This window comes from Coregonus lavaretus (assembly GCF_964263955.1).
Source record: "Coregonus lavaretus genome assembly, chromosome: 16".
NCBI classification, from domain to species: domain Eukaryota; kingdom Metazoa; phylum Chordata; class Actinopteri; order Salmoniformes; family Salmonidae; genus Coregonus; species Coregonus lavaretus.
Window position 1 is genome coordinate 42532777 of NC_140003.1, and position 23264 is coordinate 42556040.

General features: G+C 43.9%; 1 protein-coding gene across 1 annotated transcript in view; it reads left to right on the forward strand.

Annotated features, from left to right (window-relative positions):
* Positions 1-23264, forward strand: part of LOC311143359 (anion exchange protein 3-like) — a gene marked incomplete at both ends in the record, with an annotated part of 82920 nt that overhangs the window by 16226 nt on the left and 43430 nt on the right. Inside the window, 4 exons of the mRNA XM_084179200.1 lie at positions 10182-10350; positions 14196-14452; positions 15422-15666; positions 17017-17201. Coding sequence (XP_084035326.1) covers positions 10182-10350; positions 14196-14452; positions 15422-15666; positions 17017-17201 — 856 coding nt within the window. The remainder of the gene's footprint in view (positions 1-10181; positions 10351-14195; positions 14453-15421; positions 15667-17016; positions 17202-23264) is intronic.

The window sequence follows — 23264 nt, forward strand, 5'->3', positions numbered from 1 at the left end:
AATAAGTAATAACACCTGTCAGCTTTACATCTAGTGTAACATTCAAAGCGTTGTGGCTCAGTTGGTAGAGCATGGCGCTTGCAACGCCAAGGTTGTGGGTCTCAATCCCCATTGGGGAAAATGTATATACTCACTAGTGTAAGACGCTCTGCGAAAGAGCATCTGCAAGATGAACAGGCCCCTGTTGGTCCTTCACCACCTCAACAAACACCACCCACTTCTTCTTGTCTGCGACCCTGACAACAGACCCCTGCTTGACTTCAAAGCCCAGATGAAAGCCTCCGGAGGTAAAGGGTGGAGCCGCCTCAGCTCTAGAAACCCCCTGTGATGATGTGCGTCCATAGACTTTGATAGATGACTCATCTTTGTATCTGTCCCATTATGGTGTCTGTGAGAGAATGAGTAGCACCATTGAGCATCTTGAAGTAGTACATTTTATTCTTCTACTACTTCTATGAGTTGGTAAACAAACTGAAAGGGTGCATACTGCCACCTGGAGTGTACTGTTTGAACAGGTATAAAGCCACGGTTGGCGATTTACTGCCACCTGCGTTTATGGAATGTTTGCTCATGAGTATAATTCATTGGATGATCCCTCCTGATGACCTGGATGGAATCATGTGATCCTTCCTTAACCCATAGGAAGTCCCACCCAGTTGACTACTTAAAAATGGTGAAAGTCCTCAATGGTGCTACCCATGCTAAATGGGCTTTTGGGCACCAGAGTTGTCTATCTAAGTCTATGTGTGCATCTGAGCTATCGCCACGTGACATTGATTTCCTTCCATTTCTCCCCACACAAACGGACAAATTGTTAGATGCAAACATTCTTGCTAACCTTAGTTATCTAGTCCATTAAACATTGTACTTTATAGTAGAACAAACGCCAGAGTCTGGTTATCACATAGTTTCAAAATGTTCGTAGTACTTTGTATTTCTTTTGATGTAATGCCAACCCATTCTAGTTTACTCACCCATGTCAACTGGCTCCTAGGTGAGCGCGTGCCGGTAAATTTACAAATGTAGCCATCGTTTGCGCGCCTCGTTATTTGATTTCTCCTGTTTAGGGGGTGTTTTCACTGTCTATTAGAAATGTGAATCCCTATCGTGACTTTGGTTGAATTAAATGTGTAAAGTATTAGTCATTGTTATGTACGTTTTGCAATATTATTGCCTTCCATTGGAAATATCCCTGTTCTTTGAGAATCTATTAAAATGTGTTGAAGGTCCGGTGCAGTCAGAAAACGTGATTTTCCTGTGTTTTATAAATATTTCCACACTATGAGGTTGGAATAATACTGTGAAAGTGATGATAATGATGATCATTCCCTTTTAGTGTAAGAGCTGTTTGAAAAGACCGCCTGAAATGTCAGCCTGTTTTTGGTGGGAGGGAGAATTGGCCTTCCATGGTGACATCACCATGTGGTAAATTAGTTAATAGACCAATAAGAAAGAGAGTTCCAAACCTCTCTGCTAACAACAGCTAATTTTCAGTTTTCCCCTCCCCCCTCAAACCACCTCCAGACAGTCTTAGCAAAATTCTTGCTTGAGACATTGCTCTTTGCTAAGATTCTATTCTATGATGATAATTCACAGTAAGGTACTTAATTGTTACCCAGAAATGATTTGATATTGAGATAAAAACTGCTGCATTGGACCTTTAATGGTTTATCCTAGGTTAGCACAGGTCCTGTTAGGATGCCTGTGCTGACTGCTCCTCCTCATTCAGGGGGATATTTTTGTCAAGGGAATTAGCTCTGCCAGATTTCTAGTCTCAGCTGTGGGAGTTTGAATATTGATGCTTTCTCAATTAAAGAGGCATTTTCTCTTTGTCCTCGAGTCAATGTAATATTGTTATTTTGGCCAAGTTTATTGTTTTAGCAAGTTTAGTAATTCTGTCTACTATTTTCATAATTTTTATATTTCTAAATAACATCTGGAACCAGTCCTCATCACCTGCACTGTAAATAATCCTACATTTTTGCACCTGATCCTGAACCTCCTAAATAGGCTACCACAACATGTCTGTGTTTGAATACTGATTGAGACAAAGGCTGTAGTATAACTATGGCTGCGTTTAGACAGGCAGCGCAATTCTGATATTATTTTCCCACTAATTGGTCTTTTGACCAATCAGATCAGCTCGTTTGCCAATAATTGGGCAAAAGATACGAATTGGGTGTGCCTGTTGTATACGCAGCCAGGCATTGAGACTGTCTCTCAGATGAAGGGAGGATACACCCTCTAGCGACAGAAGTGTGCTAGTAGAGGGCAGTGCATTAGCCTCACCTCCTCTCTCAGCACTCTGCTGCATCGTGAATAGGTTGACATAGTGATAGGTCCCCTTGTGTATACATAATACTAACTAGCACAACGTTTCCCAAACCCCACACATGAATGTCTAGGTCCAAAAGACTTCTCAACAGCTTCTACCCCCAAGCCATAAGACTCATGAACAGCTAATCAGGGCTACCCGGACTATTTGCACTGCCCCCCCACCCCATCCTTTTTACGCTGCTGCTACTCTGTTAATTATTTATGCATAGTCACTTTAACTCTACCCACATGTACATATTACTTCAATTACCTCAACTAGCCCCCGCACATTGACTCTGCACTGGTACCCCCCTGTATATAGCCTCCCTACTGTTCTTTTATTTTACTTCTGCTCTTTTTTTCTCAACACTTTTTTGTTGTAGTTTTATTTTACTTTTTTATTTAAAAAAATACATGCATTGTTGGTTAAGGGCTGTAAGTAAGCATTTCACTGTAATGTCTACACCTGTTGTATTCGGCGCATGTGGCCAATACATTTGATTTGATTTGATGAATGGTCTCAGGATGCTTTACTGTTGGCATGACACAGGACTGATGGTAGCGCTCATCTTGTCTTCTCTGGACAAGCTTTTTTCCGGATGCCCCAAACAATCGGAAAGGGGATTAATCAGAGAAAATGACTTTACCCCAGTCCTCAGTAGTCCAATCCCTGTACCTTTTTGCAAAATATCAGTCTGTCCCTGATGTTTTTTCTGGAGAGAAGTGGCTTCCTCGCTGCCCTTCTTGACACCAGGCCATCCTCCAAAAGTCTTCACCTCACTGTGCGTGCAGATGCACTCACACCTGCCTGCTGCCATTCCTGAGCAAGCTCTGCACTGGTGGTGCCCCGATCCCGCAGCTGAATCAACTTTAGGAGACGGTACTGGCGCTTGCTGGACTTTCTTGGGTGCCCTGAAGCCTTCTTCACAACAATTGAACGTCGAACCTTGAAGTTCTTGATGATCCGATAAATGGTTGATTTAGGTGCAAGCTTACTAGCAGCAATATCCTTGCCTGTGAAACCCTTTTTGTGCAAAGCAATGATGACGGCACGTGTTTCCTTGCAGGTAACCATGGTTAAGAGGACGAACAATGATTTCAAGCACCACCTTCCTTTTAAAGCTTCCAGTCTGTTATTCTAACTCAATCAGCATGACAGAGTGATCTCCAGCCTTGTCCTCGTCAACACTCTCACCTGTGTTAACGAGAGAATCACTGACATAATGTCATCTGGTCCTTTTGTGGCAGGGCTGAAATGCAGTGGAAATGTATTTTTGGGGGATTAAGTTCATTTTCATGGCAAAGAGGGACTTTGCAATTAATTGCAATTCATCTGATCACTCTTCATAACATTCTGGAGTATATGCAAACTGCCATCATAAAAACTGAGGCAGCAGACTTTGTGAAAATTAATTTTTGTGTCATTCTCAAAACTTTTGACCATGACTGTATATACAGTGTTGTAACAATGTGCAAATAGTTAAAGTACAAATTGGAAAATAAATAAACATAAATATGGGTTGTATTTACAATGGTGTTTGTTCTTCACTGGTTGCCCTTTTCTTGTGGCAACAGGTCACAAATATTGCTGCTGTGATGGCACACTGTGGTTTTTCACCCAGTAGATAAGGGAGTTTATCAAAATTGGGTTTGTTTTCGAATTCTTTGTGGATCTCTGTAATCTGAGGGAAATATGTGTCTCTAATATGGTCATACATTTGGCAGGAGGTTAGGAAGTGCAGCTCAGTTTCCACCTCATTTTGTGGGCAGTGTGCACATAGCCTGTCTTCTCTTGAGAGCCAGGTCTGCCTATGGCGGCCTTTCTCAATAGCAAGGCTATGTTCACTGAGTCTGTACCTGGTCAAAGCTTTCCTTAAGTTTGTGTCAGTCACAGTGGTCAGGTATTCTGCCACTGTGTACTCTCTGTTTAGAGCCAAATAGCATTCTAGTTTGCTCTGTTTTTTTTTGTTAATTCTTTCCAATGTGTCATGTAATTCTCTTTTTGTTTTCTCATGATTTGGTTGGGTCTAATTGTGTTTTTTATTTTTTATTTTTTTGTCCTGAGGCTCTGTGGGGTCTGTTTGTGTTTGTGAACAGAGCCCCAGGACCAGCTTACTTAGGGGACTCTTCTCCAAGTATCGGCCTAATTCTGCTCTGCATCCATTATTTGGTGTTTTACGTTGTACACAGGATATTTTTGTAGAATTCTGCATGCAGAGTCTCAATTTGGTGTTTGTCCCATTTTGTGAATTATTGGTTGGTGAGCGGACCCCAGACCTTACAAACATAAAGGGCAATGGGTTCTATAACTGATTCAAGTATTTTTAGCCAGATCCTAATTGGTATGTCAAATTCTATGTTCCTTTTGAAGGCATAGAAGGCCCTTCTTGCCTTGTCTCTCAGATCGTTCACAGCTTTGTGGAAGTTACCTGTTTTGTGTGCTCTAGGGCAGCGGTGTCTAGATGGAATTTGTATTTGTGGTCCTGGCAACTGGACCTTTTTTGGAACACCATTCTTTTTGTCTTACTGAGATTCACTGTCAGGGCCCAGGTCTGACAGAATCTGTGCAGAAGATATAGGTGCTGCTGTAGGCCCTCCTTGATTGGTGACAGAAGCACCAGATCATCAGCAAACAGTAGACATTTGACTTGTGTGTGTTTTTTCAAATTTTAACCGCACACTTGTTGTTTGTGTACATGGATTTTATAATGTCGTATGTTTTTCCCCCAACCCCACTTTCCATGAATTTATATAGCAGACCCTCATGCCATATTGAGTCAAAAGCTTTTTTGAAATCAACAAAGCATGAGAAGACTTTGCCTTTGTTTTTGTTTGTTTGTTTGTCAATTAGGTTGTGCAGGGTGAATACGTGGTCTGTCGTACGGTAATTTGGTAAAAAGCCAATTTGACATTTGCTCAGTACATTGTTTTCACTGAGGAAATGAACTAGTCTGCTGTTAATGATAATGCAGTAGATTTTCCCAGGGTTGCTGTTGATGCATATCCCATGGTAGTTATTGGGGTCACATTTGTCTCCACTTTTGTGGATTGGGGTGATCAGTCCTTGGTTCCACATATTGGGGAAGATGCCAGAGCTAAGGATGATGTTAAAGAGTTTAAGTATAGCCAATTGGAATTTGTGGTCTGTATATTTTATCATTTCATTGAGGATACCATCAACACCACAGGACTTTTTGGGTTGGAGGGTTTGTATTTTGTCCTGTAGTTCATTCAATGTAATTAGATCCAGTGGGTTCTGGTAGTCTTTAATAGTTGATTCTAAGATTTGCATTTGATCATGTATATTTTTTTGCTGTTTGTTCTTTGTTATAGGGCCAAAAAGATTGGATAAGTGGTTTACCCATACATCTCCGTTTTGGATAGATAGCTCTTTGTGTTGTTGTTTGTTTAGTGTTTTCCAATTTTACCAGAAGTGGTTAGAGTCTATGGATTCTTCAATTACATTGAGCTGATTTCTGACATGCTGTTCCTTCTTTTTCCGTAGTGTATTTCTGTATTGTTTTACTGATTCACCATAGTGAAGGCGTAGGCTCATGTTTTCTGGGTCTCTATGTTTTTGGTTGGATAGGTTTCTCAATTTCATTCTTAGGTTTTTGCATTCTTCATCAAACCATTTGTCACTGTTATCGGGGGGGGGGGGGGGGGGGGGGGGGGGGGGTCCAGAGTGCAGACATGTCTCTCTACCTCCAGCTCTCCAGGTCTAGTTAAGGGGGTGTTGTTGTGCTGGACTGTTGTCTGGGTCTGTGCTGACTGGAGTGTGTTCACCTGCTGTTCCAGCTCCACCTGCCTTACCTCCAGCTGGGTGAATGTATCCTTAATTTCAATGAGGGAGTAGTACTCTGTGCTGGGAAGTTGACTTTCCGCTTGGGGTTGCTCTGTGGGGTTATTTAATGAAGAGGTCTGGTCTGACCCGCTCGGGGTGGGGGTATCTTTCTCAAGGGAGAGCTTCTCCTGCTGAGCTATTTCTTTGATTAGGTGAAAGTCCAGGTGGAACTGTTTGGTGTTGCCCTGTACCAAAACTGTTCCAGATTTATAGATTTATATTAGACGACTCAGAGTCCTCGTTGTCTAGTTTCCTGAGTTTCCACCCATCACTAACACCCCCCCCTCTTAACAGAGGGGTAGTGTGCTAGTATAGCACTGTGCCATGCCAGGGGATAGTCTGTGTGGAAGATAAGGTTGCTTATGTTCCCATTTTTATAAAAGTCAGCAAAAAGTGTCTCCTGATTTCCCATAAGGAGCTTCATTTTGTACTCTTTTCGTGTCTTATCGTTCTTTACATTCAGAGGGTACTGTATTTTAATGACCTCTGAATGTCACGGTTTCGGCCGAGGCTGCTCCTCTTCCTTGTTCGGGCGGACTTCGGCGGTCGTCGTCTCCGGAGTACTAGCTGCCACCGTTCGATGTTTTTTGTTCTTTTGGTTTTGTCTGTGCATAACACCTGTCCCTTATTTGTGTCTTGATTATTCTCCTTATTTAGTTGGTTTGTTTGGGGCAGGTGTTATGCGTGATTGTTATTGTCAGTTTGCCTCCGAGTAGTTCTCTCTCTCGTTTATTTAGTATTTTCGAGAGTTCGCACTGCGTGCGCCTTTTCTTGTTTTTCCGCACTGTGTGTTGTGCGTAATTGTTCGTGCCGCCCGGTTGGGTTGGCGACTCATTTCCCGTGTTGGGATACATATATATACTAAAGTCCGTTGAAGAACCTCCTTGTCCCTGCGCTTGATTCCTGCACTACATCCACACTCAACACTCTGACAGAATCACGCATCATCATGGAATCAGCAGGAGCGACCGCGCCGACCGCCGATCTGGACGAACGGCTTCGTGGTCAGGAGGACCGTATGAACCAGGTGTGTCACGCCCTGGATAGGGTGATGACCACCCTACACCGATGGGAGACCAGCGGGGTGCCCACACCTCCAACCACCGACCCAGCTCCAGCGGTCAGCCCTCAGGGTACATCTCCGGAACCCAGTGGGATTCGGCTCTCGCTCCCGAGGGCGTACGACGGCTCCACCGCCGGGTGTCAAGGGTTCCTGCTGCAGGTGGAGCTCTACCTCGCCACCGTCCACCCGGCGCCCTCGGGACACGAGAGCGTCTCAGCCCTCATCTCCTGTCTCACCGGCAAGGCGTTGGAGTGGGCCAACGCCGAGTGGAGGAGAATGGACGCCGCAACTACGAACTATGCGGAGTTCTCCCGCCGCTTCCGTGCTGTATTCGACCATCCACCAGAGGGGAAGGCGGCGGGGGAGCGTCTGTTCTACCTCCGACAGGGGATGAGGAGCGCACAGGACTTTGCCTTGGAGTTCCGGACCCTAGCGGCTGACGCAGGGTGGAATGAGCGGGCCCATATCGACCATTTCCGCTGCAGCCTCCGGGAGGACGTCCAGCGAGAGTTGGCGTGCAGGGACACGTCGTTGACGTTCGACCAGCTGGTCGACATGGCCATCCGGCTGGATACCCTGCTCGCCACCCGTGGGCGTCCCGGAGGGGGGGGTCTGCCCATTCCACTCTCCAGCACCTCTGAGCCTAGCCCTATGGAGCTCGGAGGTGCTGGCGCTAGGGAACGCAGGAGGAGGAGCCCGAGGGGACCCGGCCCTTGCACCAACTGTGGTCGTGGAGGGCACACTGCGGCTAGGTGCTGGGGCGGGTCCTCCAGGGGAGGAGATGGCAGGTCTAGCATTGGGGGGTCCCCCCAGGTGAGTAGGCGCCCTGCTTACCCAGAGCTTTCTGTCGTGCACCTAACCTTGCCTGTTTGTTTCCCACAGGTTGCACCTCGTTCCCAGCATAAGGCGCTGGTAGATTCAGGCGCAGCTGGGAATTTTATAGATCGCCAGTTCTGTTTAGAGTTAGGGATTCCCCTCCTTCCTGTTGATAAGCCTTTCCCCGTCCATGCCCTAGATAGCCGTCCGTTAGGGTCTGGGTTGATTAGGGAGGTCACAGCACCACTTCAGATGATGGCGCAGGAGGGTCATGAGGAGAGAATTCAGCTTTATCTGATTGACTCTCCTGCGTATCCGGTGGTGCTGGGTCTTCCCTGGTTGATGACTCATGACCCTATTATTGGGTGGCGAGAGAAAGCTCTTAAAGGGTGGTCTGCTCAATGTGAGGGGCGGTGTCTGGGTGTTTCCATAGGGGCGACCTCGGTGGAGAGTCCGAATCTAATGCCAGCACTGCAGATTCCCCCCGAGTATGAGGATTTGGCACTGGCGTTCAGTAAGACTAGGGCTGCGCAGCTGCCGCCTCATAGACGGGGGGATTGTGCGATAGATCTCCAGTCAGGCGCAGCTCTCCCGCGGAGCCATGTGTATCCCTTGTCTCAAGAGGAGAAAAAATCGTGGAGTGGGAGGGGTACGGTCCGGAGGAGCGGTGCTGGGTGCCAAGGAGGGACGTGCTAGACCAGTCCCTACTGACCGATTTCCATCGGGGTCATCCTGCGCGCCCTGCTCCGCGTCGTCCGGGTCGTCCTCGAGCTCCGGGTCGGCGCACGGCTGGAGCCGCGCGTCAAGGGGGGGGTACTGTCACGGTTTCGGCCGAGGCTGCTCCTCTTCCTTGTTCGGGCGGACTTCGGCGGTCGTCGTCTCCGGAGTACTAGCTGCCACCGTTCGATGTTTTTTGTTCTTTTGGTTTTGTCTGTGCATAACACCTGTCCCTTATTTGTGTCTTGATTATTCTCCTTATTTAGTTGGTTTGTTTGGGGCAGGTGTTATGCGTGATTGTTATTGTCAGTTTGCCTCCGAGTAGTTCTCTCTCTCGTTTATTTAGTATTTTCGAGAGTTCGCACTGCGTGCGCCTTTTCTTGTTTTTCCGCACTGTGTGTTGTGCGTAATTGTTCGTGCCGCCCGGTTGGGTTGGCGACTCATTTCCCGTGTTGGGATACATATATATACTAAAGTCCGTTGAAGAACCTCCTTGTCCCTGCGCTTGATTCCTGCACTACATCCACACTCAACACTCTGACACTGAACAGCGGGAAGGTGCTTCTAAGGCCTCTCCATTTGGTTGGGGTAGACTGTGCGACTCTCCTGCCATTGTTGGGCTCAAGGGCTTTGACACCTCTCACTTCACACGTCAGTGCTAATTGAAGTTGTATCTCTTTGTACTAGAAAGCTTGGTAGCCTTAGCATTCAGTCCTTATAAAGTAAAATATATCATTGTAATGTATTTTTCTTCTTGGTTTTTGAAAGTAAAAAATAGTTTCAGACTAAACATTACTCACTCAGTTTTAGGTTGGATGGTGTTTTCAAGTTTCTGTTTGTTTGCCAGAGCATTTGCTGTATAGCTTGGGAATGGTAATCCTGGGTAGTAGAAAGCCTTCCAGGGAATTCCGTCCAAAATCAGGTTGTAGGTTTGGAGTTTTGGTTTGGAATGAAAGTTGTGTTGTGGAGGGTAGCATCCTCTATATGTCCCTGCCAAAAAATGTAAGTTTATCTAACTCTAAATCTATATTTTTTGTAAAAACATGCTGAAAAATGCAGGAGCAATGTCTTTGATCTCTCTCTCTCTCTCTCTCTCTCTCTCTCTCTCTCTCTCTCTCTCTCTCTCTCTCTCTCTCTCTCTCTCTCTCAATTCAATTCAATTCAATTTCAATTTAAGGGCTTTATTGGCATGGGAAACGTATGTTAACATTGCCAAAGCAAGTGAAGTAGATAGTAAACAAAAGTGAAATAAACAATAAATATTAACAGTAAACATTACACTCAGAAGTTTCAAAAGAATAAAGACATTTCAAACGTCATATTATGTATATATACAGTGTTGTAACTCTCTCTCTCTCTCTCTCTCTCTCTCTCTCTCTCTCTCTCTCTCTCTCTCTCTCTCTCTCTCTCTCTCTCTCTGTACAGGTTCATGTGAAGGAGGAGGAGGAAGTTTCCACAGAGGAGCAGGAGGAGGAAGAGGAGGAGGACTGGGAAAAGGCATTATCAGTGGAGAGGTTCGTGGACATCATCACTGACTCTGCGTTCAGCGGTGGAGAAAAGATGGGCCGCAACTACAACGAGAAGGATTTTGAGTGTAAGCCATTTACCAATCTGTAGTCTTCTTTACCGGTATGCTTTTGTAGAACACAGAGTCAACTTTCAATGAATGTCTGACTAGTGTTGTCACGATACCAGAATGTTTACTTCGATACCGATACCAGGTTTAGCATCACAATACTCAAAACCATCACGATACTCGATACCAAAACGAAACCATAACAAAAAATAAGACGTATTAGCCAAAGTCACAGAATGGCACTTGATCCAGAGAGATACCCCAGCTACTGCTCTGTTCAATCGTTGGGCATCTTGTGAGTTCAATATCATTACATCTGAACATTGTATGTACGTTTTTGTTGTTGAGACAGCCATGTATGCATTAATTCAATCAATTATACAATCATACAATCATTTTGACTTTGTTTTTACCAATCTAACTACAAAACAACATAATGATAATCATTTATTTGAATGGTAAATCTCTATTGATAAACTGGGTAAATCTGATATCATGGGGCTACAGATGACAAATATGTTTTATTTATTGGAAACTGCTAGGAGAACATTTTATTGTATTGTAGTGATCAACAACATTTGCATAGAATAAGCAATGCTTCTTTTATAAAAATGTGCGTTGTCTCTTTAAGAAAGTAATGATGTCAGTTGTCGTCCAGGTAGGGATGGGAATGGCCGGCAGGGATGGGAATGGCCGGCAGGGATGGGAATGGCCGGCAGGGATGGGAATGGCCGGCAGGGATGTAGCTCAGTTGGTAGAGCATGGCGTTTGCAACGCCAGGGTTGTAGGTTCGTTTCCCACGGGGGGCTAGTATGAAAAATAAAAAATAAAAAATAATGTATGCACTCACTAACTGTAAGTCACTCTGGATAAGAGCGTCTGCTAAATGACTAAAATGTAAAAATGTAAATGTAGTTGTGAGGCAGAAAGTGGCTGTGGAATCTAACTTTGTGGCTATGGAATCTAGTGGAAATCAGATGGAAGGCGAGAGAGATTAAGAAATTAATTATTCTTTTGTGGCGTGGGAGACGAAGTGAATTAATTACGTTTTTGGTGACAATCAGCTTTAAAATCAGCATATTTTGCTTTATGGCTAGCATATTATCACAAACAAGGTACTAAGGTAGGGAATACAAGCTAGCAAGGAAAGTTAGGCTACAATTAAAGCTGAAAGCTACCGGTATCGTCTTACATTGTAAAAGTGTTCTAACCTGTGTGTACATTGTTTTGCGACAGTAATGAACAGGTTCAACATTTTTACATGCCTTGTTGCATTATTCAAGTGTGTTAACTTCTTTTGCAACATGAGTGTCTCCCGAGTGGCGCAGTGGTCTAAGGCACTGAATCGCAGTGCTAGCTGTGCCACTAGAGAGACCCATGGGGCGGCGCAGAATTGGCCCGGCGTCATCCAGGGTAGGGGAGGGAATGGCCGGCAGGGATCTGGCTCAGTTGGTAGAGTATGGCGTTTGCAACGCCAGGGTTGTGGGTTCGATTCCCACGGGGGGCCAGTATGAAAAATATATATAATGTATGCACTCACTAACTGTAAGTCGCTCTGGATAAGAGCGTCTGCTAAATGACTAAAATGTAAAATGTAAATGAGTGGGGAGCTAATGCAGCCCAGACTCCTCTAGCAATGAATGAGGAAGTGGTCTTCATGCTATAAAGGGGCTGCGGTGATAGACAGACCTAATCCTCTCAATCACATGAGACACATTTGACCCAAGTACAGAACATAACAAAAATGTAAGTACCGTTTATTCTTTTTTTTTTTTATCGACAAAGTACCGAATTTTCAGGATAACTTGCAACACTACTGCTTACCCTGTTTTTTGGGGGTGTTCTCCGAACTTAATAACCGTTTTTGCTAACAGGAATGAGTGTTGCCTTAAAGATAATATGTTGGTATCACTTAAAGGTCCAATGTAGCCGTTTTTATCTCAATATCAAATCATTTTTGGGTAACAATTAAGTACCTTACTGTGATTGTTTTCAATTAAAATCGTCAAAAAGAAAGAAAAATAGCTTCTTAGCAGAGCAATTTCTCAATCAAGAATTTTGCTAGGACTGTCTGGGAGTGGTTTGAGCGGGGAGGGGAAAACTAAAAATGTGCTGTTATTGGCAGAGAGGTTTGGAACTCTCTTTCTTCTTGGTCTATTAACTAATTTACCACCTGGTGATGTCACCATGGAAGGCCAAAACTCCATCCCGCTAAAATAGGCTGACATTTCAGCCGGTCTTTTCAAACAACTCTTACACTAAAAGGGAATAATCATCATTTTCACATTTTCACAGTATTATTCCAACCTCATATAAACACAACATGCAACAATTTCTAAGATTTTACTGAGTCACAGTTCATATATGGATATCATTCAATTGAAATAAATTCATTAGGCCCTAATCTATGGATTTCACATGACTGGGAATACAGATATGTATATGTTGGTCACAGATACCTTAAAAAAATAGGTGAATCCGAAAACAAGTCATTATCTGGTGTGACCACCATATGCCTCATGCAGTGCGACACATCTCCTTCGCATAGAGTTGATCAGGCTTTTGCGACATGGGGCTGTGCATTATCATGCTGAAACATGGCGTGATGGCGGCAGATGAATGGCATGACAGTGGGCCTCAGGATCTCGTCATGGTATCTCTGTGTATTCAAATTACCATTGATAAAATGCAATTGTGTTTGTTGAGTTGGGCAGTGGTCTAAGGCACTTCATCGCAGTGCTAGCTGTGCCACTAGAGATCCTGGTTGGAATCCAGGCTCTGTCGTAGCCGGCCGCGACCGGGAGACCCATGGGGCGGCGCACAATTGGCCCAGCGTCGTCCAGGGTAGGGGAGGGAATGGCCGGCAGGGATGTAGCTCAGTTGGTAGAGCATGGCATTTGCAACGCCAGGGTTGTGGGTTCGATTCCAGTATGAAAAAATAATAATGTATGCACTCACTAACTGTAAGTCGCTCTGGATAAGAGCGTCTGCTAAATGACTAAAATGTAAATGTTGTCCATATTTTATGCCTGCCAATACCATAACCCCACCGCCACCAAGGGGCACTCTGTTCACATCGTTGACATCAGCAAACCGCTCGCCCACACAACGCCATGCATGTGGTCTGCGGTTGTGAGGCCGGTTGGATGTACTGCCAAATTCTCTAAAATAATGTTGGAGGCGGCTTATGGTAGAGAAATTAACATTAAATGATCTGGCAACAGCTCTGGTGTACATTCCTGCAGGCAGCATGCCAATTGCACACTCCCTCAAAACTTGCGACATCTGTGGCATTGTGTTGTGTGTTGAAAATGCAAATTTTAGAGTGGCCTTTTATTGTCCACAGCACAAGGTGCACCTGTGTATAACACACCTGTCAGGTGGATGGATTATCTTGGCAAAGGAGAAATGCTTACTAACAGGGATGTAAACAAATTTGTGCTCAACATTTTAGAGAAATAAGCTTTTTGTGCATATGTAAAAATCTTGGGATCTTTTATGTCAGCTCATGAAACATGGGACCAACACTTTACATGTTGCATTTATATTTTTGTTCAGTGTATATAAAACACAGGAAAATCATGTTTTTGAGTGACACTGGGCCTTTAACTTAAGCCTGTCAGTATCATTCTTTATAATTTGTTATAAGCATATGAGCCTTTGTAATGTCAGGGGCATTTCTGTCTGTTCATCAACATTTCAATTGCTTTAAAATGTCTGATCTGAGTTATTTTTTTTTTAATGATCAGATGGTTAGAATACATTATAAAGGGGTTGTAACTGGCTCATGACAAGTCTTGCACGCATTATGTCGGCAGGCTTGGACGCTATTTTCACTTAAACTCCTACCCTTCCTTTCACAGATCACAGGCACACCTTTCACCACACCCACCACCCGCTGTCCACCCATCTACCCCCACCCCAGCGTCTACGCAAGCGGGTGCTCAGCGTGGACCGTAACCACCGGCGCAAGAAGAAGCGCAAGAACAAAAAAACCTCCATGGCGCCCTCGGAGGTCACGCCCACCATCCATGAGGTAGACGAGGAGGAGGAGGTGTCTGAGACAGAGGGGCGGGACCTGGCAGCCACGCCCACCGAGCAGCCCGATGACCAACTGCAGGTAACATAACAGAGAAAGGTGTGATCATGTCTGACAGCTTGTCAGAATACTTCCTATTGCTATTGATCATTTCTTGTTTATTCAGTGCGATACAATGTTTGGAATGTTGCAAGTAGAAGTTTAGTTTATTAATTTGTTATATACTAATTCAGTATATTCATTTCAAAGACACTCCAGAGAGAAATGTCTGTCACACTCTACATGTTATGTGTGAGGGAGGAAGGCTGGGAATTCTGGTCTCCTGTGTAATATGAGAGCTTTGATGAAGAGCAGGCTGCAGCTGACACAGGGAAGATGAAGATATGTTAGTACTAGTCTATCAGGTGCCCTGGAGAGAGAGGAAGAGAGGGAGATAGTTGACTTATCTTCCCCTGCTACTTGTACTACAACTATTTGCACGTTGTTGAAAAAACACTGTACACGGCTGATAATATGACATTAGAAACATCTTTATCCTTTTGAAACCTTTGAGTGCAATTTATTTATTTATTTCTTCTCACTTTTGTTTATTGTTTATTTCACTTGCTTTGGCAATGTTAACACATGTTGCCCGAGAGAGAGAGAGAGAGAGAGAGAGAGAGAGAGAGAGAGAGAGAGAGAGAGAGAGAGAGAGAGAGAGAGAGAGAGAGAGAGAGACAGAGAGAGAGAGAGAGACAGAGACAGAGACAGAGAGAGAGAGAGAGAGACAGAGAGAGAGAGAGAGAAGAGAGATAGAGAGAGAGAGAGAGAGAAAGAGAGAGAGAGAGAGAGAGAGAGAGAGACAGAAAGAGAGAGACTTACGAGTTAGGAGTCCTATGTTCGACACCTTCTGCCAAAGTCTGACTGGGACAGGACAGCACCTGACTTGAACTGACACTCATGATCCAGGTACTTGAAGTCAATCAGCTGGCCTTTGGATTGGATCTTCAGATGGAGCTGTTAGGGATTTCCTGTACAAGGACCAATGTAACCAACTCCCTCTCCTCTTAGTTTAGCCTGGGGAGTGAGGAGAATTTGGAGCCGGCTCTCCCCCTAACTTCCTTCCACATGGAGAGCGAACAACAACATCCGCCGCCAGAGAAGACCACACTGGCCACGGCAGAAGAGGAGGAGGTGGTGGAGGAGGAGGTGGTGGAGGGGGAGATGGAGGAGGGGGAGATGGAGGAGGAGCAGCAACAACAGGAGGTTCGGGAGCAACCAGAGGATGAGGAGGGTGATGAAGAGTCCACCAACAGGTGTGCCCAGACTCAGATGTTTGGATGCATAAAGCAATGTGACGGTAGCTAGCAGGTGATTAGGTACAGTAACTTGGCTGTGTGGTGAAACAATGAAGTTATTTCAAATCAGCCAATTGTATTGTTCACTTCAAAATGCAGCAACCAGCCAACACTTATTTTGTTAGCACACCTCGCCGTAAGGCACAAGGTGAAACTAGGATTATACTAGAAAGATGATATGCTTCGTGAATTGTGAACTAAGAAAACACAGAACTAGATAATAGTACAGTGCCTACAATATTTATTTTGTATGACAGAGGTCTGTACTCAACATTTGAAGATATTTAATGATCTCATCAACCAAATACCCAGCTCTTCCTACAATGCTCTTCATTTTAAGAACTTCTAACATTCCATGCTCATTACTCCCGATTCCGGTATAATTATTTGTTTTTAAGTGAACATCTAAAAACATCAAAGCATTTATGTGGCTCAAAAGGACACAGTGTGCCTGTCACAATCATGTCTCGAGGGGCACGTGTCCTAGATATGATCTTTATGAGCAAACCCATCTGACTCATTAACACACAGCTATGAGAATATGAATTATTTGATAATGGATTTAATAATGTATGGATTCATCCTGGGAGGTCAGGGACTGTGTGGAGCCCAGGGTCATATTCATTAGGGCACAACGTAGCAAAACATTTTGCAACGGAAACAAAAATTAGCATTTCTTATTGGACAACTCCAGGTAGTCCCTCCCTGTTTTATTCAGTTTTCTTCCGCTTGGAGCCTAATGAATACAACCCAGGTACTTGTTTTCCCCACTACAGGGTGGTTAATCTCATTGATTTATTATTATTGCAGCAGCAAACAAGGAACATAGTCACAATGTCATGTAATGTTATGCAATTGGGTGAGGAAGCCAGTGTTTGTGGTGCTGTGATGTGTTCTGGCGCCCTCTGTTGGATGATGCACCACACTACACCCAACAATCAAACCCTTCCCAGATTATTCATTCTGTGTGTGTGTGTGTGCCAGTCAAGATGTTTGTTTGTATGGACTGGGTTGATGTTTGATACCATGTTCATTTTTGAAGAAGGATAAGCAGAAAGTATATTCTGGAATTCTAATACTTTGGGACAAAAAAGCACCAATTCTGAACTGGTTTATGGCTGACGGTCCTTCATGATAGCTGACACAATGGATTACAGATATTTACCTGACATACTTGAAAAGCAAACATTTGAAGAATCAAATACAATATGATGGGTTTTCACATGCACTCAAGTGATCCCGCTGCACTCTCCGTGATCCTCCCTGTGTTCTCTTCCCCAGGTGCCCCCCCCCTGCGGACCCCCCTAGCATGACCACCTGCGGCTGGTTCAGGAGGAATCCTCTCCACCCTGCTCCGCGGACCAGTTACGACCTGCGGGAGCGCGTCTGTATTGGCAGCATGACGGCCATGGAAACAGCCGTGTACCAGAAGGTGCCCACCGACGAGGCTGAGGCTCAGATGCTGGCTAGCGCCGACCTGGACGACATGAAGAGTAAGACTCACACACACACACCAGAGAGAACGAACCATTCCCATATCAACCCCTCTAGCCAATCCTCCTGCTATAGAGCTACCTTCCTGCGGCCCTAATCTACCACATCTGATTCTACTAATTAGCTGCTTCTCGGGACCTTGATTGGCTGAATCTGGTGTATACTGTATTTGTAGGGCTAGAGTAAAAGCCTGCACACCCAGCTGCCGGAGGAGGGTTGACCACTCCTGCCTGGCTTAGCCCCCGTTTCCTGAACAAGGGCATACCATGTTTATTGAAAGTAGAGGGTAAAGGTAGTGTAATTCATACAAAGTAACGTTGGTGGCAGTTTTAAATAATAAACCTAATGCATACCTTGAGACTTAAATATATTTGGACCAAAGTCTCGGTTCCTCATTTGGCGCCTCTTGATGGACCGACCCAGTCAGCATCCTTTACGCCTGACAAAGGCAGGTTGCTCCAATGGCATGCCATGCTCCAGTTGCCTTCCCAGCTGTTCTGCTGTGGGAGTTTGAAGGTGACAGTTTGAAGCAGGTCTGAGAACAGTTGATAAAACATCAAATATAAATCACATACCCCACAGGAATGATGAACTAATGCCCCAGTAGATAAGTATGGAAATATGTTTAATGATACTGTGTTACCATAGTTCATATGTTTGAACAAAACACGTGGAGGGAAATCTGCTAGTTTAGGGCACCCTCTATTGACATAAAAATATATGACATATCTGTCTAATATATTATCTGTGTGATATTCTATTTAGGGTATATGTCCTTATGTGAGAGTGTAATATATGGTGTTGCTATGTTGTTGTAGTAGGATATACTGTGATTTTATAGGGTGAATATGTGAATACTGTGATTTGATAGGGTGGATATGTGAATACTGTGATTTGATTGGGTGGATATGTGAATACTGTGATTTGATAGGGTGGATATGTGACTACTGTGATTTGATAGGGTGGATATGTGTATACTGTGATTTGATAGGGTGGATATGTGAATACTGTGATTTGATAGGGTGGATATGTGACTACTGTGATTTGACAGGGTGGATATGTGAATACTGTGATTTGATAGGGTGGATATGTGACTACTGTGATTTGATAGGGTGGATATGTGTATACTGTGATTTGATAGGGTGAATATGTGAATCAAAAGGGACAGAAACAAGACAGAGAAAGGAAGGGTGTCAATGTTGAGAAGAACATTTCCTATGTGTGAATGTTGAGAAGAACATTTCCTATGTGTGAATGAAAGTGTGTGAGTGTGGTGGTGTGTGTGTGTGCGTGCACGTGTGAGCAATTGTGTGTGTGTGCATGTGTCTGTTCACTAGCCAGTGCAAGCGTGGGCATTTGGAAGGTGGGATGCTTGTCTACTTGTCTGTGTGAGTGTTGGTCTGTATGACGCTAGGCCCTTGGGAAGGGAAAGCTACAGTATATGAGTGGGGAAATCAGGAGGGTGATATGCCTGATGTTGTTTACCTCACACAGATGAATGTCAGGGGGCTTGTGCTTGTTTGCCGGACTGTGGAAGTGTCAATGTTTAGGGGTGAGAGTTTTGTTTTGGACCTGAGAGAGAGAGAGAGAGAGAGAGAGAGAGAGAGAGAGAGAGAGAGAGAGAGAGATACTCAATCATGAGGCATCAAAGCCAAAGGAACTGAATAATATTAAGAAATGCTATAGATGGAAGGAAAGTAGTGTTGAAACCTACCAAAAACAATTAGGAAACAACAAATTCAATCCATTCTAGACAACTTCCTGGACAAAACGTTCCACTGTAATAGTGAAGGTGTAAACTTGGCAGTAGAAAACCTAAACAGTATATTTGACCTCTCAGCTTCCCTATCAAATCTAAAAATCTCTAACAGAAAACCAAAGAAAAGTAATAACAGTGATAAATGGTTTGATGAAGAATGCAAAAACCTAAGAAAGAAATTGAGAAACCTATCCAACCAAAAACATAGAGACCCAGAAAACCTGAGCCTACGCCTTCACTATGGTGAATCACTAAAACAATCCAGAAATACACTACGGAAAAAGAAGGAACAGCATGTCAGAAATCAGCTCAATGTAATTGAAGAATCCATAGACTCTAACCACTTCTGGGAAAATTGGAAAACACTAAACAAACAACAACACGAAGAGCTATCTATCCAAAACGGAGATGTGTGGGTAAACCACTTCTCCAATCTTTTTGGCCCTATAACAGAGAACAAACAGCCAACAAATATACATGATCAAATGCAAATCTTAGAATCAACTATTAAAGACTACCAGAACCCACTGGATTCTCCAATTACATTGAATGAACTACAGGACAAAATACAAACCCTCCAACACAAAAAGTCCTGTGGTGTTGATGGTATCCTCAATGAAATGATAAAATATACAGACCACAAATTTCAATTAGCTATACTTAAACTCTTTAACATCATCCTTAGCTCTGGCATCTTCCCCAATATTTGGAACCAAGAACTGATCACCCCAATTCACAAAAGTGGAGACAAATTTGACCCCAATAACTACCGTGGGATATGCGTCAACAGCAACCTTGGGAAAATCCTCTGGATTATCATTAACAGCAGACTCATACATTTCCTCAGTGAAAACAATGTACTGAGCGGTACCGGCCAAGTCTAGGTCCAAAATACTTCTCAACAGCTTCTACCCCCAAGCCATAAGACTCCTGAACAGCTAATCATGGCTACCTGGACTATTTGCACTGCCCCCCCACCCCATCCTTTTTACGCTGCTGCTACTCTGTTAATTATTTATGCATAGTCACTTTAACTCTACCCACATGTACATATTACCTCAACTAGCCGGTGCCCCCGCACATTGACTCTGCACCGGTACCCCCCTGTATATATAGCCTCCCTACTGTTATTTTATTTTACTTCTGCTCTTTTTTTTCTCAACACTTTTTTTGTTGTTGTTTTATTTTTACTTTTTTGTTAAAAATAAATGCACTGTTGGTTAAGGGCTGTAAGTAAGCATTTCACTGTGATGTCTGCACCTGTTGTATTCGGCGCATGTGACCAATAAAATTAGATTAGATTTGATTTGATTTGAAATGTCAAATTGGCTTTTTACCAAATTACCGTACGACAGACCACGTATTCACCCTGCACACCCTAATTGACAAACAAACAAACCAAAACAAAGGCAAAGTCTTCTCATGCTTTGTTCATTTCAAAAAAAGCTTTTCAATCCATTTGGCATGACGGTCTACTATACAAATTGATGGAAAGTGGGGTTGGGGGAAAAACATACAACATTATAATATCCATGTACACAAACAAAAAGTGTGCGGTTAAAATTGGCAAAAAACACACACATTTCTTTCCACAGGGCCGTGGGGGGAGACAGGGATGCAGCTTGAGCCCCACCCTCTTCAACATAAATATCATGGAATTGGCGAGGGCACTAGAACAGTCTGCAGCACCCGGCCTCACCCTACTGGACTCTGAAGTCAAATGTCTACTGTTTGCTGATGATCTGATGCTTCTGTCCCCAACCATGGAGGGCCTACAGCAGCACCTAGATCTTCTGCAAAGATTCTGTCAGACCTGGGCCCTGACAGTAAATCTCAGTAAGACAAACATGATTGTGTTCCAAAAAAGGTCCAGTTGCCAGGACCACAAATACAAATTCCATTTAGACACCATTGCCCTAGAGCACACAAAAAACGATACGTACCTCGGCCTAAACATCAGCGCCACAGGTAACTTCCACAAAGCTGTGAACGATCTGAGAGACAAGGCAAGAAAGGCCTTCTACGCCATCAAAAGGAACATCAAATTAAACATACTAATTAGGATCGGGCTAAAAATACCAAATTGAGACTCTGCATGCAGAATTTTGTAAAAGATATCCTCCGTGAACAACGTAAAACACAAAATAAGCATGCAGAGCGGAATTAGGCCGAGACCCACTAAATATCAAAATCCAGAAAAGAGCTGTTAAATTCTACAACCACCTAAAAGGAAGTGATTCCCAAACCTTCCACCTACAGAGAGGTGAGCCTGGAGAAGAGTCCCCTAAGCAAGCTGGTCCTGGGGCTCTGTTCACAAACACAAACAGACCCCACAGATCCCCAGGACAGCAACACAATTAGACCCAACCAAATCATGAGAAAGCAAAAAGATAATTACTTGACACATTGGAAAGAATTTACAAAAAAACGGCACAAACTAGAATGATATTTGGCCCTAAACAGAGAGTACACAGTGGCAGAATACGTGACCACTGTGACTGACCCAAAATTAAGGAAAACTTTGACTACTTACATACAGTGGGGAAAAAAAGTATTTAGTCAGCCACCAATTGTGCAAGTTCTCCCACTTAAAAAGATGAGAGAGGCCTGTAATTTTCCTCATAGGTACACGTCAACTATGACAGACAAAATGAGAAAAATATCCAGAAAATCACATTGTAGGATTTCTTATGAATTTATTTGCAAATTATGGTGGAAAATAAGTATTTGGTCAATAACAAAAGTTTCTCAATACTTTGTTATATACCCTTTGTTGGCAATGACACAGGTCAAACGTTTTCTGTAAGTCTTCACAAGGTTTTCACACACTGTTGCTGGTATTTTGGCCCATTCCTCCATGCAGATCTCCTCTAGAGCAGTGATGTTTTGGGGCTGTCGCTGGGCAACACAGACTTTCAACTCCCTCCAAAGATCTTCTATGGGGTTGAGATCTGGAGACTGGCTAGGCCACTCCAGGACCTTGAAATGCTTCTTACGAAGCCACTCATTCGTTGCCCGGGCAGTGTGTTTGGGATCATTGTCATGCTGAAAGACCCAGCCACGTTTCATCTTCAATGCCCTTGCTGATGGAAGGAGGTTTTCACTCAAAATCTCACGATACATGGCCCCATTCATTCTTTCATTTACACGGATCAGTCGTCCTGGTCCCTTTACAGAAAAACAGCCCCAAAGCATGATGTTTCCACCCCCATGCATCACAGTAGGTATGGATGCAACTCAGCATTCTTTATCCTCCAAACACGACAAGTTGAGTTTTTACCAAAAAGTTATATTTTGGTTTCATCTGACCATATGACATTCTCCCAATCCTCTTCTGGATCATCCAAATGCACTCTAGCAAACTTCAGATGGGCCTGGACATGTACTGGCTTAAGCAGGGGGACACGTCTGCACTGCAGGATTTGAGTCCCTGGCGGCGTAGTGTGTTACTGATGGTAGGCTTTGTACTTTGGTCCCAGCTCTCTGCAGGTCATTCACTAGGTCCCCCCGTGTGGTTCTGGATTTTTGCTCACTGTTCTTGTGATCATTTTGACCCCACGGGGTGAGATCTTGCGTGGCGCCCCAGATCGAGGGAGATTATCAGTGGTCTTGTATGTCTTCCATTTCCTAATAATTGCTCCCCACAGTTGATTTATTCAAAACCAAGCTGCTTACCTATTGCAGATTCAGTCTTCCCAGCCTGGTGCAGGTCTACAATTTTGTTTCTGTGTCCCTTTGACAGCTCTTTGGTCTTGGCCATAGTGGGAGTTTGTAGTGTGACTGTTTGAGGTGTGGACAGGTGTCTTTATACTGATAACAAGTTCAAACAGGGTGCCATTAATACAGGTAACGAGTGGAGGACAGAGGAGCCTCTTAAAGAAGAAGTTACAGGTCTGTGAGAGCCAGAAATCTTGCTTGTTTGTAGGTGGACCAAATACTTATTTTCCACCATCATTTGCAATTAAATTCATAAAAAATCCTACAATGTATTTTCTGGATTTCTTTTCCTCAATTTGTCTGTCATAGTTGACGTGTACCTATGATGAAAATTACAGGCCTCTCTCTTCTTTTTAAGTGGAGAACTTGCACAATTGGTGGCTGACTAAATACTTTTTTTTCCCCACTGTACTCATTGAACATAGCCTTGCTATTGAGAGGCCGCCGTAGGCAGAACCAGGCTCTCAAGAGAAGACAGGCTACAGTATGTGCCTACTGCCCACAAAATGAGGTGGAACAGAGTTTCACTTCTAACCTCCTGCCAAATGTATGACCATATTGTAGACACATATTTCCCTCAGATCAC